Genomic DNA, 18,291 nt, shown 5'->3' with positions numbered 1-18,291 from the left:
CACAGGCCACGAGTAAATGTATGTTAAAGGAGCCGCCTGCCTTTGACAGAAGGGGGAGGATCCAGCCCATAGCCATGCTTCTCCCCACCTCCCGTCCTTCCTCTATACCATCCCGGTTCCCCTCTCACTCCCTCAGTCCCTACTCTCCTCCGTGGTGATAACACTGACTCATGAGTTTTCAATTTTTTTTGCGATTTATTTGATTATTGGTCACATTGAAATTCTGCTAAATCCAAGAGAAAGCTCACGAAATTCTGCATCTAGACATATTCTTAACTCTTGGAAGGTGCTGGCAAAATTTTGCACTAGGAGGGTGGGAAGTTATATGAAGGTAAGTTTTACTCCTGAACACTTTATTCTTGTTGCTTTTCTGTACTTTTATTTATCAGTTTTATGTGTTTTTATTAGCTTATAGTATAAACACCAGTGATGATGGTATACCATTTATACCAATATAACCAATTTCTGGTGGTATATTTGGCCAATGAATTTTTTTTTTTTGAGCCCCGGGAGCAATCACTCGTCACAGGTAACTTATTTTCAAACCATCTTAATTTTTTTTGTGGATTTTTGTTGGTTATGCATTGTTTTCTTGATGTTTAGTAATAATATGGATAATTCTATGTGTATCTGATGTCTCAGTCGAGTGTTTTTTGGTTTTCAGTGTTTTTTTTTTTTCATGGTTTTCTTAGTATTTAGCAGTACTCTGGATGCTCCTATGTATGTTTTGATATCTAAAAATGGCAGATTGACCTGAAAATAGTGCCAAAATTAGGAGGGGATACTGTACACACAGTTGTGTATAGGTAGGGTGTTTTTTGGTTTTCAATGTTTTTTTTCATGGTGTTCTTGGTGTTTAGCATTACTTTGGATAATGCTGTGTGTGTTTTGATGTCTAAATATGGTAGATTGGCCTGAAAACAGTGCAAAAATTAAGAGGGGTACTGTACATACAGTGCTGTACAGGTAGGGTGTTTTTTGGCTTTCATTTTTTTTTTTTTTTTTTGCATGGCTTTCTTGGTGTTCAAAACAATTTTGGATAATCATAAGTATGTTTTGATGTCTAAATATGGCAGAATGACCAGAAAACACTGCCAAAATGAGGAGGGGTATTGTACATACAGTAGTGCATGGGTAGGGTTTTTTTTGGTTTTCAGCGTCTTTCCTGCATGGTTTTCTTGATGTTAAGCATTACTTTGGATACACCTTTGTGTGTTCTGATGTCTAAATATGCCTGAATGACTAGGAAACACTGCCATATTAAGCAAAGGTACTGTACAAATGGGTCAGGTATAAGTTGGAGGTTGGGTACAAGTAGGGTCTGGGTATAGTAGGGGAATAGTGTTCATTATCTGGATGTTGCTACTATCTGGACATGCCATTGGCTCTATTATGTCTGGATAAATGAGGAATTACTATATAATGTACAGTACTGCAGTCTACACTATCCAAGCATTTGTTTACAATGTTCTGCTTGTGACTAAAGCACGTCCATGTGCTTTCATTAATACATCTGTATATCTTGGGATCTGTGAACATCAATTATGTCCATCCATCCATCAATTGCCAGATGCCATGTATCCCAAACGGGGTGGTCAAGGGCTTAGAGTTAATTGTTTTACAGGGAGGGGCACTAATCCTCCACCAACCCCACTTGATAATTATGTGCATGAATATTAATACTGCATTCAGTACATTATGATAAACAGTATTATGACTGTGGTAGGTGGTGGCAACCATCTTCCACTCAATTGATGTAGAGCTACCTACTTCATCCTTCACCTTTATCATTCTTTTTCTGTCATTCTCTCTTCTTATTTCTCCCATCTTTCCTATTACTTTTCATTGCTCTTATTTCTTTTTCAGGTGGCTTTACACTGAGTGAAAAGCTTAATGATTTCCTGTAAGCCAGGAAACCATTTACAATGCTGGGTGGTAACCACACAACCAAATCACAAATGCTACCTATGTGTCAGCAAGTGGGTCGGTGGAAGGCTAGTGCCCCTTCCCATAAAAAAAACACTCAAAGACAAATGGCAACTCCTTATGGGATCACGGCGCCTGGCAATAGATTGATAGACAGATATTATTATGCTGCAAATTTTGGAATGCCAAAGGGTCTGGATTAGACAGATACTGCTGTACCTCCAGGTTACTTTAGATTTTCATTACCTCAGTTGCACATCTTCTCTTCCTTCTTCCCCTTTCCAATATACTACTCCACTCTGTTTTTCCACACTACATATTGTACGGTTTTTTGCACTCATAAAATAAAAAAAATCAGTGGATATGTTGTGAACATCAGCAAAGAGGTCAAGCTACTTACTGAATAAAACAATGCATGGCTACTGCATGACATAAAACCAACAGCAAAAAAGCAACCAAGACTAAATTACTGAAACTCACATTCCACATTGAGGTAGGCAGTGGCTTTTTGAGGGGTACCAATCCCATTTGAGACTTCACAGGTGAAGAAGCCTCCATCTTCAGCACTAGTGGGGTTGATGACTAATGCCCCATCTCGCCGAATCAAGGAGCGAGAATCCAGCCAGGTGAGCATGTCAATAGAGACACCCTCCCGCTTCCACGTCACTGTTACATTCCCAGGCAATGCCTTGGCCTCACATGGGAATTCCACCTTTTCCCCCTCCAGTAGGGTTTGGTTCTGTGGTGGTGTTACAATCACTGCACCACCTGAAGATGAATAATACAATGTCAATATATTTTAAACAGAATTATATGACTTTCATGACAGCAAGGGCAGTCACAAAATAGTTACAGGAAAAGTTTTAAGATAAGTAAATTTACTGTCATCCCTCAGCTTCCATGGGTTTGCCATGCATGAATCCATCAATCGAGGTCTGTTCAGAAAGTATCTGACCTTAGGCTCTAAAAAAATAAATAGCTAACCTGTTGTGCTAGGGCACAAATCCCTCTCAAAGCAGACCCCTTTTGACTTGACACACGTTGCTCAGCATTCTTTCCACTGTCCGAAACATTTTTCAAAGTCAGTTTTCAGTACTGAATCTCCTGCAGGTGCTTCATCGTATTCATCGTGATCTCTTCTCGTCTCAAATCGAGACCCCTTCAGCGGAGTTTTGAGCTTGGGGAATAACCAAAAGCCACATGAAGCAATGCCTGGAGCCTGCCTGGCCTGCAGGATGTTGTCCTTGGCCAAAAATTCCTGAATCAGTTGTGAAGAATGGGCAGGGGCATTGTCATGCTTCAGCTTCCAACTTGCCACTTTTAAAAGGTCTGGTCTCCTGCTGAACTGCATCACAGAGATGACAGACAATGTCGAGGTAATATTGTTTGTTTACAGTTCTGGTGAGTATTAATGACGCACAACACCACGGTAGTCGAAAAAAACTGACAACATATGAGTGCATTTCACCTTGCTACGGACCTGTCATGATTTTTTTGGCTGAGGCGGACCTGCATGCATCCACTGGGATGACTATGCTATAATTTCTGGGTCATACCCTTACACCCAAGTCTCATCTCCTGTGATAACAATCTTCAGAAAGTCTGGATTGCAATTTGCACATTCCATCATGTCTTGAGCAATGTTCATCTGAGACACGAGATCATGACAAATGTGGCGATGCACCCGCAAGAGATACCAAAGACAGACTTTGAAAAATGTTTCAAGCAGCAGAATGAATGCTGGGCTATGTGTGTCAAGTCAGAAGGGGCCTACTTTGAGGGGGATTAGTGTCCTGGCTCAACAGGTTAGCTATTTATTCTTTAATAAGCCCAAGGTTGGATACTTTCTAAACAGACCTCATATGCAGTGACAAAAAATGTAACCCAAGTCCCATGTACACAATTCTGACCTGTCATGTGCAGCTCTAGAAGGGTTCAAAACCCTAATGATGCTTCAAATTTGGCATACAAACACATCATTGCACATAAGCCTCAACTCAAAAAATAAAAGAATAAAAAAATAAATGAAAGTTACATTACAAAGATATAAAGCAGCAAGAGTGACTTTGAGGGGTTTCCTACTACCTCCACTGCTTAGTGGAGATGCAGAGGAGTTGGAGGTCAACCCCAGGCTCAACTCCTCAGCCTTGGATCCCCAGTTCAGCACAGACATAGCTGAGAAGGTGATTGCACATTGTGTTGCTTTAAGCCTCTTTAATGTCAGTATCTTATGTCTGTACTAACTCTGTATAGTAAGATATTTCTTAGAAAAGCATAACAGTAAGCATGTATGGCCATACAAGGGTCTTGGAAAAAAGTGGGAGTCAGGCTGAAAATGAGGTTAACCCATTAGTTCCAACATACAGTAATGTGTTTCAACTGTCTGTCATACATGGAGCTATCACGTGGCATATTAGCTGTGCAACTCGGGAACACTATATGATTCAAATTTTCAAACGGTGCTTTCATTAATTTCTTTTTATGACTCAGTCTTTCCCTACTACTGTACATGGAATAAGAGCAACTGAATGTGGTCAATGCAAGTTCCTAGTTTATTCACTCCATATTAGTAAATGTGAAGACAGTGGTCTAAAACTTTCAGAACTCAGTAATGCAATCTTTGCAGCCCAACAAACATTTCAGAGTCTCATAAAACAGTTTCATAACTATTCAATTAATAAGTGAAGTGATAAATTCCTGTCCATACATGTACAAGTAAGTGCTGCACAGAAAACTATGCAAAAATAACTTGCTCACAGAAGATCATGTTACTGACTGCTCTACATCATGCTCCAACAGTGAACTGAAAAATGTGAAACACAAAAGAATATACAGGAAACACACATACCTGCAATGACAACTTTGGCTTCATGGTGAACTCTGCCCTCAGCATTTCGAGCTACACATACATAGTCTCCAATATCCTCATCTCTTATTTTGTTGATCCTGAGTTCAGTACCATCATTGAAGATGCCCACAGTATCTGATGGTTCAACTGACTTATCCTCTCGGAACCAAAAGATCTCTGGCTTAGGAGTGCCCTCTGCTTCACAGTTCAGGATAATAGAATCTCCAATATTGACATACGTGACATCCTCTGGTGTGGTTGTAAATCGTGGTGGAGCTGAAGGGGTAAAATGTTAGCCAGTAAGTACCATACACGTGATCAGTTTTAACATAAGGTAAAGTAATCTAAGAGAATCTTTGACATTTAATGAGTCTAGCTGAAGTAATCCATCATACCGACAATCAATGTACAGGAAAATTCCCACATACATGTCCATGACTCCAAAATATTTTCTTTTACATGACTGCCTATTTGACAGATTTAGATGTCCCTTGCATATCCAAACTCACATTTTATAAGCTTCCATATACTATTTGCCACTTATATTTCTGAGCAAATGAAAAATATGCAATACAGTACTCTCAAGTTTTTCTCCACATTATTTAATTTCTCATAATGGTTTATTTGGGGGAAGTGGCCCCACCAGTCATATATTTTTTCTATAATTATGTGAAATTATTAACTATGGTATTACATGCCAAAAGAATTCATTACTATGCATCAAAGATATCAGAAAAGCAATAATGAGATGCTAAAGATGAGAAAAAGGAGGAGAAAAATGTCATAAGTGAGAAAAGATAAATTAACTAAATATATACTAGAGTACTTCATCCATCCCTGATAATACTTCACATTGTAATGTACCTACTGCCCTTAAGCATTCTTTTACTATTTTTGTTCCAACGCTTCACTGTACACTCTATTTTTTTTTTTTTTTTTTTTTTTTTTTTTTTGAGGAAGCATAGGAGGAGACATGGCACCACCTTTGACACCAAGTCGGTATTAGAAAGATAGCAATCACAGCAGACACAGGAAACTAAAGAAATAAGTTTATTGCTTCTAATCTCCTGTTACAAAATAAAACAAGGCATGATGACCTTTCTCCAAGGTCATCAAAGTCTCGTCAGTTCTTTTAAAATGAGCACTTGAAAGCATCATTCTCACATTAGCCCTTATGGGGCCACCCATGAATTTGTGTTGAACCAATCTGTCTACTTGGTGGCATCTCATTCACTGCTCCTTCCAGCATGTGTGTTAAAGAATCTTGTGTGCTTTTCTTCTGACCTGCTTCCCTGTTGGACTGCCCAGCATTTCTTTTTAAGTCTAGTCAATTTTGGAACAGTCTTGCTATAGGTTTTTTAGGTATCTGGGCAATTCTGGACTATGTAGTGGTGGGTGCTATCCAGTGATTTGTCTTCTATGTTTTGCACTGATCTGCTACTGCCTTTACTCTATCAGGTTTTAATATTATTATTTTTTTAATACGTTTTTGTCTTTTTTAAAGACTGTTAGCAGACTGATATTCTATCATGTCACTGGATTACAAACTTATCCCCTTTTGCACAGCAAACCATCCAGTCAAAGAAATAAGCTTTATGATGTCATCATCAAGCTTATTTCTCTCTGGCTCCCTTATTTTTTGCCATAATATACTTACTTATATAAAGTAAAAAGTATTTATGTGTCAACCCGTGAGATTACTTGCTACTATTAAGTAGTAGTGTTAGGTAACTAAGTGTGTCACATGTTGCAGAACACAGGTAATGCAATTACTTAGCCAGACTCATTCATTAATTTATCACCTAATTCAGTGTTGCCTCAAGAGGAGCTTAGTAGCCTGGGGCTAGGAAAGTTGGTCCCGACATTGAAGATGAGAATGACTAACCTCATTTATCCCTGAGTGACATTACATGAGCAATAAACCCCAAACACCCCTTGGATATAAACCTGCATCAGCTCAATCTGACTGGAGTGCCTTAAATACCCACTAAACCACCAGGTGCCATAATCTGGTTGTATGGTTACCACCCAGTGTTGTAAATAGTTCCCTGGTGTACAGGAAACCATTTGACCAGTCACTCAGCGTAAAGTCACACACAGAGAGAAAGAAGAGGAAAGAATGAAGGAAAGAAAGACAGAAGAGGAAGGATGGAAAGAAAGAAGGAAGAGAGCTTCTTTTTTTCTTTTCTTTTTTCATTTCCCAACATTCTCATATACTGTACAGTACTTAGAATGTTACTCCTCCCTGTTTTTAAGGGGTACATAAAAATACAGCTACGGGAAGACCACTAAGTCTACCTTTGTTACTCTCCACGAGACCTTTAGTTTCTTTATAATTTTTCTTTTAAGATAACAGAGTAATTCCTAACTTCTACTTCTTTTAAATAAAGTAGTAACCACAGTTCCCCATCGAACTTTAATTTGTCATCCAGGTGCACAATAATGTGGCCTGCTGTCCTCAATCTGTATTGATGTGCAGCTATCCTGGGTTATCATTTATGAGTATTGAACAGTACTTCATTTTTCAGTGTTTTAAATCTATCTACCTACATGTCGGATATGATTATGTGAAGCTACAGAACGTGGTGAATGTTTTTGGTGTATCCGATAGAGCCAGGATTCCAGGGGCTTGAATGATGAGTGCATGGAAGCATGGCCCATTGGACTGGGCAATTTTGGGCTGTCTGGACAATGCTATTCCTCACTCTGCCCTTGGGTGGGAAAGGAGGTCCGGATGATGATGATGATGATATTTTATATGTGTATATATATATATACACACACACAGCTATACAGTAGGCTCGCACAGTGCGCGATTCGCACTGTGCACGAGTTACCAAAAGTCATAACCAAAAACCTGGAATGCGCGAGTTTATCTCACAGAATGCGAGGCAGAGGCAAGGAGTGGCTCAAAAATGCCATTTTCTATTAGTGCGCGACCACCCCTCACACAACGCGTCATGTGTCATCATGCTGATGCACAGAAATTCCCAGTCATTCTACTACGAAGCTTGGGGTACAAAGCAGCGGGCACGCCATAACAGTCCTGGCTTGTGCACAGTGCGGATCCGCTCTCTACAGCTAACCTGTCATATACAACGTGTGTTTTTTTTTTTGCTGCTTCATCCTGGCCTGTACTTCGCCGCACCATGGCTCCAACCCCAAGAGTTAAGAAACTTCTGATGCATGCCACCAAGTTAGAGATCATCAAAATGAAGGAGGAGGGTCAAGGAAACACCGCCATTGGGAAAGCCTTGGGACTGGCTGAATCAACAGTGAGAACAGTGTGGAAGAACCGTGATGCCATAAGGGCTCTAGTGAAGACATATGGTGCCTCTGACCTAGACAGCTGCTCACAGGTGGGAAATCGTGAGATGATACTAATGGAGCGGTATCTTGCCACCTTCATAATGAGGAAGGAGAAGGAAGGTGTTCCACTGAATGGATGATTTATTCGAAACCAAGTCCAGCTCTTTGACAAGCCAGCATTTCGCAAGTTAAATGTGGACAAACCTTTCAAGGCATCGGTTGGATGGCTGGACCGTTTTCTCAAGCGCAAGGAACTCCGTCACGTCAAAGTGTCTGGTGAACGTGCCTCTGCCGACAAGCTGGCCGCGACAGACTATCCTGCGATATTTAGAGTGCTACTTGAAGAGGGACAGTACACCAAGGACCAGATCTACAACGTCGATGAAACGTCGTTATACTACAAGGTCATGCCCAAATCAACTTACATTGCTATAAGACAGAAACAAGCCCCTGAATACAAGCTCCAGAAGTGTAAGATGACGGTAATGTTCGCTGTAAACCTGTCTGGGAGCCACAAGATGAGGCCAGTTGTTGTACACACAACTTCACACCCAAGGTGCTACAAAAACCTCAAGAACAAGGACACAAGAGGCATGTGCTGGTACAAGTCTGCAAATGGTTGGATGACCGGGAACATTATGGCAGACTGGTTAACGAGGTGCTGTGTCCCCGATGCCAGGCCCAAGTGTCGGGAACTGGGCATTCCATTTCAGATGCTCCTTGTGCCTGACAATGCACCAAGTCACCCTTCATACCTAGAAGATCTGCACAAGGATTGCCGTGTTGTGTTTCTGTTGCCCTGCACAACGTCACTAGTGCAGCCACTGTATCAAGAACTGATCACCACTGTGAAGTACTTCTACCAAAAGCAAGTGTACGACTACCTATGTAGGAAGACCGACACATAAGAGGAGCTTCATGCCCCACAAGATGATCACGACAAAGACCTCGATGAGGCACCTGCTCCCGTACCATCTCCGCCAGCAGCTGTATCCTGACCCACCACAGGTGACATGGCTGTTGGGGCATTTTGGCGTCATTTTACAGTGAAGGATGCAGCTGAATTTCTCCTACAAGCCTGGCACCAGATAATACCTGCAACGGTGAACCATGCATGGCGAATGCTCGTGCCTCACTTATGCACGACCCAGGAGACGGCCATTCAACCACTGGCCGAGGCTGAGGCAGCAACACTGACAGCAGCACAAGCTGTACCAGGTTTCGAGGACGTTACACTGGCAGACATATGAGAAGTGCACACTGCTAATGAGGAACAGCCTCCCAAGGAAGTGTTGCAACGGACAGACGAGGTGGACGCAGAGCCCGATGCCAGGCAGAGCCTAAGAACGAAGGAAGGAACAGGAAGTGAGCAGCCTAAGAACGGAGGAAGGAACAGAAAGTGAGCAGCCTAAGAACGGAGGAAGGAACAGGAAGTGAGCAGCCTAAGAACGGAGGAAGGAACAGGAAGTGAGCAGCCTAAGAACGGAGGAAGGAACAGGAAGTGAGCAGCCTAAGAACGGAGGAAGGAACAGGAAGTGAGCAGCCTAAGAACGGAGGAAGGAACAGGAAGTGAGCAGCCTAAGAACGGAGGAAGGAACAGGAAGTGAGCAGCCTAAGAACGGAGGAAGGAACAGGAAGTGAGCAGCCTAAGAACGGAGGAAGGAACAGGAAGTGAGCAGCCTAAGAACGGAGGAAGGAACAGGAAGTGAGCAGCCTAAGAACGGAGGAAGGAACAGGAAGTGAGCAGCCTAAGAACGGAGGAAGGAACAGGAAGTGAGCAGCCTAAGAACGGAGGAAGGAACAGGAAGTGAGCAGCCTAAGAACGGAGGAAGGAACAGGAAGTGAGCAGCCTAAGAACGGAGGAAGTTCTGGTTGGTATCGACAAAATCTTTCGTTTCTACACAGACAGGCACAGGCAAGAAATAAACAGAAGAAGACAGACGCTCATAACAAGTTACACACGGCGGGCTCAAGTTAGTGAAATTGAGGAACCAGCTACATTGTCTGCTCCTGTTGAGGATGAAGAGGATGCAATGTCAGAAGTGTCAGCATTGGACTTCGAGGGATTTATGGCCGAAGTGAGTGACTCTGAGGCTCCTGGGGAAGGTGCTCAAGAGGAGTCTGTTGAGGGAAGTGTTGGTGTGGTGGGAGGTGCAGCGGGGGGGTGTGGCGCTGTAAGTGTTGCCGTGCTTCAGAACCACTGTTATTTAAGTCCATGAGGCCTGTTGTCTACTGCTGTTAAGGTGACTACCCATATTTCTGTTACTGTAGCTATATCTGTAGTTCAATGTCTGAAAAATATGACCTTTATTATGTCTCTAAGGGCCAAAAAATGTCCAGGTATGAGGGGGTACCACCCATATGTAATTTTTCCCATAAGATTATGTATTCACAGTGCGCGAGTTCCAAGTACGTGATCCCCCTTGTACATGAGGACCTACGTTTTTTTTTATTTTAGTGTATTTTTTATTGGTGCACGAATTGAACTCCTTGTATGCGAGACGGGCAGTGAAGAGTGGCCCAAATCCAGGGTTATCCCGAGTACGCGACATTGGTCCCCCAAGAAGCGATAATGGTTACTTACGCTCCACCCACTTTGCGACGTCGATGCTGCGCACTTGTCAAGCCATGCCCATATGCACCGCTTGGAGGGTGGTGAGAGTCCCAGCAGAGGAAACACACGCGCACAGAGGGTACACTCGCTGTTCCAGGTACGTCCCCGTGTACTCTGAGGCTATTTTTTTTGTGAGCCAGGATGTCTGCTCCCTCCTCCAGGAGGAAGAAGTGCATCACCCATGCCATGAAGATGCAAGTCATTAGGAAGAAGGAGAACGGGAAGGGTAACACGGCCATTGGCAAGGAACTAGTCTTGGCAGAATCGTCTATGCGAACTATATAGGCTAACAGGGAGGCCATAAAAAAGACTGTGAAGACATATGGGACGGTGGCATTGGACGGGAGATGCAGGCTGACCAACCAGGCTATAATTCTTATGGAGCGGTACCTGGCTACATTTATCCTGAGGAGGGAGAAGGAAGGAGTTCCACCGAACAGGCACTACATCAGGGACCAGGTCAAAATTTTCTACAAAGCTGCAGCTTTGAAGCTTACTGTAAAGAAACCATTTAAAGCCTCTGTGGGATGGCTTTGCCACTTTCAGAACAGGAAGGAGCTACGTCACATTTGCCTCACGGGGGAGCATGCATCAGCGGATGAAATAGCGGCCAGGGATTATCCAGCCATCCTAAAGGGGATAATCAACAAGGGCAGCTACAGCAGGGACCAAATTTATAACACTGATGAAACAGCCCTATACTACAAGACTATGCCGAAGTGTACTTATACCAGTAAGCAACAGCGCCAGGACCGGGACAGAAAAATCAACAAGAGCAGGATAACAGTCACGTTCGCCGTGAACTTATCAGGCTTACACAAGATGCGTCCTGTTGTGGTGCATACCGCAGCACACCCCAGATGTTACAAGAATCTTCACTGCATGGATGACAGCAGGGTATACTGGTACAGCAACTCCAATGGCTGGATGATGAGTAGCATCATTTCCGGGTGGCTGTTGCGGCACTTCATCCCTGATGCCAAGGCTAAACCCGGGAACTTGGCATCCCCTTCAAGGTGCTTCTCATCCTCGAAAATGCCCCAAGTCATCCAACCTGGCTAGCAGACCTCAGCAAGGAAAGCAAGATCATTTTTCTGCCCTGAAGAACGACCTCTCTTATCCAACCGCTTGACCAAGAGTTGATTGCAACGGTCAAGCAGCTATGTCACCAACACCTCTATGATCACCTCCGCAGCAAGACCAACAGCTGTGAGGAACTGCAGGAAATTCTTGACTTGCACACAGTTGGGAGTGATGTCAGGGACGCCGAGGATGGTTTGGACTCGCCAACCGCTTCACCCGTTTCATCCTCACCACCCACAGCACCTACACAACCAACTTCAACTCCTGAGAAGACTATTATGGCTTTTTGGTGGTCATTCAACCTCAAGGATGCCATCACTCTCTTGTCCTCCTGGGCAGATATAACCACTGCAGCAACAATTAACCATGCTTGGCACCTCCTCGTACCGCACCAGCGTGAAATCACACCGGGAAGCGGCTTTCAGTCCCTGGCCGCTGTTGAGGCAGCCACTCCCACAAGTGCACAAGCTGTGCCAGGGTTTCAGGCCATCTTGCTGGAGGAGATCAGGGGTTTACATTCGGCAGCAGCAGAGCAGGATCCCCAGGAAATCGTGCAGCAAGTGGATGAGGCCAACGCAGAGCAGGAGATCGCAGCAAAAAAGCCTGCAACAGCAGTGATGGAGAATGAAGATTTGTCCATGATGGAGATCAGCCGGGTAATGTGTGCCCTTGATAAATTCAAGGAAGAATTCAAGGACATTGAATGCTCTCAGTTGCGAGTGGAGAAGGTGATGTCTTCACTGGACAGAACCTTCCACTACTACACTGACAAGCACAACCAGGAAGTAAACAGACGAAAGCAAACACTCATCACCCGTTTCCTTCGGCTTGAACAAAACAAGGAATCACTCCCTTCAACATCAGAAGAGCCATATCCTGAGGAGGATCAAGAGACTGATTCGATGTCTGAGGTGTCAGAAATAGACTTTGAAGGGTTCATGAACGAAGTGTGTGCATTAGGTAGTGAAAGTGTCGAAAGTGCTGGTGACGAAAGTGGTGAGGAAGGTGGTGTGTTGGGTGGTGGTGGTGGGTGATGCAGGAGATTCATGCTAGGTGCCTCATCCTGCCTTGGATCCTCTTCTTACCTCCATCACGCCTGTTGTCCTCTTGGGTAAAGGTAAGCAACCATATTCTTGTTGGTTTAGTTAAGCCATATCCTTGTTGATTTACCTAGTAAAGCCATAATCATATTGGTTTACTTTATCTTGGGTAGTATGTCTTAGATAGTTTCCCTGTAGAGTAAAATACTTAGGTCTGAAAGGCGTCTCAAGTGTTGTCCATGAAGGGGGGTGCCACCCATATGTAATTTTTCCCATAAGTTTATATATTCACAGTACGCGAATTCCTAGTAAGCGACGTCCTCTGCCACCCATGTAGGCGTGTACTAGGAGGATGTACTGTATATATAACTATTTATACAATATATATATATATATATATATATATATATATACAGTGAACTCTCACATTTGGCGAGTAAAAAAAAAAAAAAAAAAAAAACACGCCAAATTGGAATTCGCCAAATCTAAACTGAATAACTAATGGGAAAAAAATAAATTGGTTCTGGGCATGCATGACTGGACTGATTTTCCACCTATATTACAACATTATTGGGTGTAAATCATGTGATAAACACACATAACATGATTCAATTTAATGTAATTTTTGCCAAGAAACAATACAAAGCAAAAAAAATTACATATGGAAAGAAAATAATGGGCTTGGGTACAGTATGGTGCATAGATGCCTCAGTTAGCACCTGAAGACTCACACCCTATAGCTTCTGTTGTCCCTTCCTCCTGTGGATCTTCATCTGAGCCAAATCCTTCAAAATCGAAGTCATCTGGAATGCTTGCAATGTCTGTGCTGTCATCAACTGGGCCAGGATCACTGGAGTGGGAAGCTTCAACTGGTGCAGTAACTTCACTGTCGTCGGTACAGGTAACGAGTGATGAGCGATTGTTGTTGTTCATTTATTTTCTTATTGTATTCCTTCAAGAAGAAAGATGATATTTCATTCATTTTCTGTACAAGCTGAACATGATCATTCTCACTGGCTACAACAGTCTCCATTTCTTCTTGGAGACAAGAACAGTCACTCAATATGTGTGACAGCTTCGTCGTCATCAGTTGCCTGGGAGTCTGTGTTAGCTGCCTTCTGTTTCATCATCGTCATCATCCAGCATTTCTTCAATGTTCTGTTCAGTATCTTCGGATATCATCTCACCCAACTGTTCTTCATTAATTTCATTAAATCCTGGAACACTTCTTGCTGCTTCTTTCATGAGCCGTTCCTTCTGCTGATGCTGTGACTGTGTGTCTGTGTCATTGTCGGCACCGTCCGTGATGAGGTGAGGGAGAAGTGGTGCCCACCCATGCTTAATGGTAGCATTATCAATTTTATACCAGGCATCTACCATAAAGTTGAAAGCCTGCCTGATATCAAAATGTTTCCAGAACATTTTGACGGTAACTATCTTCCTTGGGATGTTGAAAGGCAAGGCCTTATCTGGTGATGAAGCTGATGTGGATGCCACTTTGCAACTTCTGGCAACTCCGTTGTTGTGGGTGGGGTTCCAGTGTGTGGTGCTGAGGCTGCAGGAATTTCTTTGTCACTTTCTTGCATTATTTCAGCAACCTCCTCTTGACTGTCTGTTTCCTGTCGTATTTTATCATGGACTGCTTTGTAAAAAAGAAGTTTGACATTTGCAATGATCTCTTGATCTAAGGGTTGAATTTTAGATGTCGTGTTTGGGGGAAGAAAGCACATTTTAACACTGGGATGTCTGTCTACCAAAATCTTGGCATGTCCTGGAGCATTGTCCAAAAACAGGACCACTTTAAAGGCAAGACTGAGCTGTTTATACTTTTCACGAGTTGCAGGAACAAAATGATTGTCAAACCAGTCAGTAGAAATGTTCACTGTCATACACTCAATCCTCGTAAATTGCGGCAATTTGGGTCTGGACCACTGCCGTGATTTATGAATAATAACTCTTATGTGAAAAATTAATTTGGGTCTGGACTTCGGCCAACCTGCCCCTACAGCACCCTACCTACACCCATCTAGGAACCATCAAACACAAACATACAAATTTAGGAATATTCAGTGCATGTATTAAACAGAAATAAACAATGTTAAGGGATCTCACCTTAATCCTATGATGAAGTTGCGTAAGTGAATGGAGTGGGGTGGTGTTGGCAAGAACTTAGAACCTCTCAGCACTCGTTCTTCCCAAACTCTTTCGCCAGCTTTGAAAACTTCTCTCCCTTCTCAATACGACGAATTAGCTCCAAACATTGGCTGTACGACAATGGCGGCAGCTTCTTGACGCCATACTGCTTAGAGCGCTTCATCGGGGGGTCGGGAGGGGCCTTGGCAGGTAGGAGGCGGGGGGAAGTTGCACAAAAAAGGCAGGTAGCTCTCTTACTCCACGGCGACGGTCTATAGTGTGTGGACTGGCGGGAAAGAACAACAACAACATGGCGGCATTAGTATGCACACTAGCCACCAGGGACGCGCGGTGATTGGTTGTTGGGTCACGATTTTCAGTGTGAATGCCGCGGTTTACTGTTCTCCTTGGAAAAGGCCCACTTCGGTGCCTAGGTCCGCGATTTTCATGACTTAACAGTGATTTAAGGTTGGCGGCTGTCTGATGGCCACTTAGCCGTGATTTACGAATCCGTGATTTATGAACACGCGATTTATGAGGATTGAGTGTATATCCTTTTGCATTAGCATACCACACTATATTTAACTTGTTCATGTCGTAGTTCTTGTAAGCTCTTGGTTTCTTGGACCTATAAATCACTATTGGTTTCATCTTGTGGGAACCTGTGGCGTTGGTTGCAAGCAAAAGAGTAAGTCTGTCCTTGCTCATTTTTACACCTCTTGCTTGTTTTCCTTGTTTCACAATGTAGGTAGGTTTTGGAGACTTTTTCCAAAATAAGCTTGTTGCATCTGCATTATACACTTGATGCAGGCTGTATCCCCCTTCTTTAATAATTTCTTCCGCTATGCTTGGGTAAGACACAGCTGCCTCGTAATCAGCGGAAGCTAATTCACCTTGATACTTAGCAAATCTAATGCCACATCACTTCTAGAACTTTGCCAGCCAACCCTTGGATGCTGTGAAGACTGGGGGATTTTGGACAGCTTTTTTCTGCATACAGTCAGGTAGAAAATATGTGCCTGTTCATGAATATGAGCCCCATCAATACTGCCTTGTTCCTTCATGCATCTGTTAACCTATCTATCTATCTATCTATTGTCAGACGCCTCAATCCCGTTTGGGGTGGCCACAAACAAATCGCCTCCAAGTCGCCCTGTCCCCCGCCATTTCACTGCCCTGCTCCCAACTCACACCCCCCTCTCTCATATACCTCTCCACCCCATCCCTCCATCTCATCCTCGGCCTCCCCCTCCCTCTTCCCCCCTCCACCTCACTCACATACACTCTCTTCGTCACTTTACCAAAAAATATTCAGTTATTGCAAGTAGTCAGCGCTTGTCTGTACTCGAGCGAAGGATGACCGCACATGCAATAGTGTTGTCTGTAAAGTATCTCTTTGCCACTGCTATGGACTTCTTCACCTCCTCCTTTTTCTTTTTAATGGCTCTTATGATGCTCTCGGGTATGTCAGTCTCTCACAATTTGACACGTTTTCTGGCCCTCATCTAACATCTTAATAACTTTCTCTTTGTCCTGCAAAGTGTACTTTTTGAATTTCTTCCCAACTCCGTACTCACGTTTTGGCCTTCTTCACATCTACTGTAGGTGATTAGGTGGTCTGCCATGGTCACCCATTCCACCTTTCTGTGTTTCATCAGCCATTATGTGTTCTCAAGTCTTCAGCAAAGGTAGGAATCACAGTAAAACACAGACAAAATGCTGCACACGTGATGGTGGTTGGCAGAGAAGTGTACCGCATGTGATGGCGGCTGGCAGAGAAGTGTGAAGAGGTTTGAGAAGACGAGACATGAATTTCACAATACAAACAAAATTTTGTTGAAATTAATTCAGATTAATAAAAAACTGTTGAAATTAGTTGGCATAAAACTACAGAATATAGTTACTGTATATTTTTATTATAAAAAACTCGCCAAATGTGAGATTTCTGTCACCAAATTAGAGTGTTGTGTACAATCCCATCCCATCGCCAAAAACGAATTCGTTAAATAAAAACTCTCCAAATGTAAGAGTTCACTGTATATATATATATATATATATATATATATATACATACACACCCACTGCAAATTGACTTAAGACCTACACATATAGAATTGCTATGGGAGAGTTGTCTGTCTTTGCTTTGTGTTTCCACTTCTACCAAGTGAATTTTTTGGGCAAGAAGTAACTGGCAACTCCTCTGGTGTTGGCAGGAGTTGATGAAACACTCAGCAAGTCAGTGCTTGCCCAGAAGCGAAAGTGGGAGTATATGTTCCCGTCACTCCGAGCCTGCACCTTCCATTTTTTTCGTATGCATTACTGTTTGCCCTGTTATTTTCCTAGAGTTGAGTTGTCGTGCCTGGAGAGTACTGCTCAAGGGATAAGAGAGTCCGTATCATTGCATGGAGGCAGGATAATGTCCCTATCAACACGATTTGTGAATGTACTGGACATGAAAATTCGACCATCATGAAGACTCTTGCTGCAGCACGCGGCCTGTCACCTGATGTCGTACCAGAGCACAAGCATGGCGGTGGAAAGAAGAGGACGACTTCCACAGGTACAGATACACTTCTGAAGAGGGAAGTAATCAAAAATCCTTGACTGACAGCAGCAGAATTGAAGAGAATGCATTCTCAGCTGTTACATGATGTCTCAATTCGAACTATCCACCACCACTTGCAGAAGGAGCTTGGTTTGCCAAGCCGCACCTCAGCCAAGAAACTGCTTCTCACTGACTGCATGAAGAAGCAATGCATTCAGTTTGCCAAGAATTATGCACAATGGACATTGGATGAGTGGAGAAAGTTATGTTTTCCAATGAAAGCACATTTCAAGTGTTCCAGGTGCGTTCTGCCAAGGTTCGTCGCCCTGCCTCCTGTAGTCAATAAGACCCTTCTTACACGGTGCTGACTGTTAAGCACCAACAATCAGTAATGGTATGGGGGTCTTTCTCAGGTGAAATGGGAAGGGGAGGCCTCTACTTTCTTCCTAAGAACTTGATGATGAATGGTGGCTGGTACATTCAAGTTCTGAAAGATCATTTGTAAAACTTTTTGCTATTTGTGGGTGTGACTTTTCATGCACGATTCAGCTCAAAGTCATAAGTCAAGAAAGGTGACAAAGTGGCTTCAGGATAATCGGAGTGAGGTCCTCGACTGGCCTGGCAACAGTCCGGATCTTAATCCGATGGAAAAACTGTTGGGCAAAAATGAAGAAAATCATGGGAGAGAAGAAGACACCCAATCTGGACAACCTCAAGACTGAACTGACAAATGTTTGGTGCAAAGAAATGTCCTTAGATTACTTTAGGGATCTAAGTGATTCCATGCCAAAAC

General features: G+C 43.2%; 1 protein-coding gene across 1 annotated transcript in view; it reads right to left on the bottom strand.

Moving 5' to 3' along the window:
* LOC145399138 (protein turtle homolog B-like) overlaps window positions 1-18,291 on the bottom strand; it is a 348,093-nt gene that overhangs the window by 252,330 nt on the left and 77,472 nt on the right. The window contains exons 4-5 of the mRNA XM_080271876.1: window positions 4,775-5,050; window positions 2,407-2,694 (exon numbers count right to left, since the gene is read on the bottom strand). Of these exons, the coding sequence (XP_080128002.1) occupies window positions 2,407-2,694; window positions 4,775-5,050 (564 nt within the window). The remainder of the gene's footprint in view (window positions 1-2,406; window positions 2,695-4,774; window positions 5,051-18,291) is intronic.

The sequence above is a fragment of the Coenobita brevimanus genome, chromosome 47 (genome assembly GCF_032717465.1).
Source record: "Coenobita brevimanus isolate Jiangsu-jjx chromosome 47, ASM3271746v2, whole genome shotgun sequence".
Lineage (NCBI taxonomy): Eukaryota > Metazoa > Arthropoda > Malacostraca > Decapoda > Coenobitidae > Coenobita > Coenobita brevimanus.
Note: the sequence above shows the minus strand (reverse complement) of the source record. Positions and strands in the feature narration are given on the sequence as shown.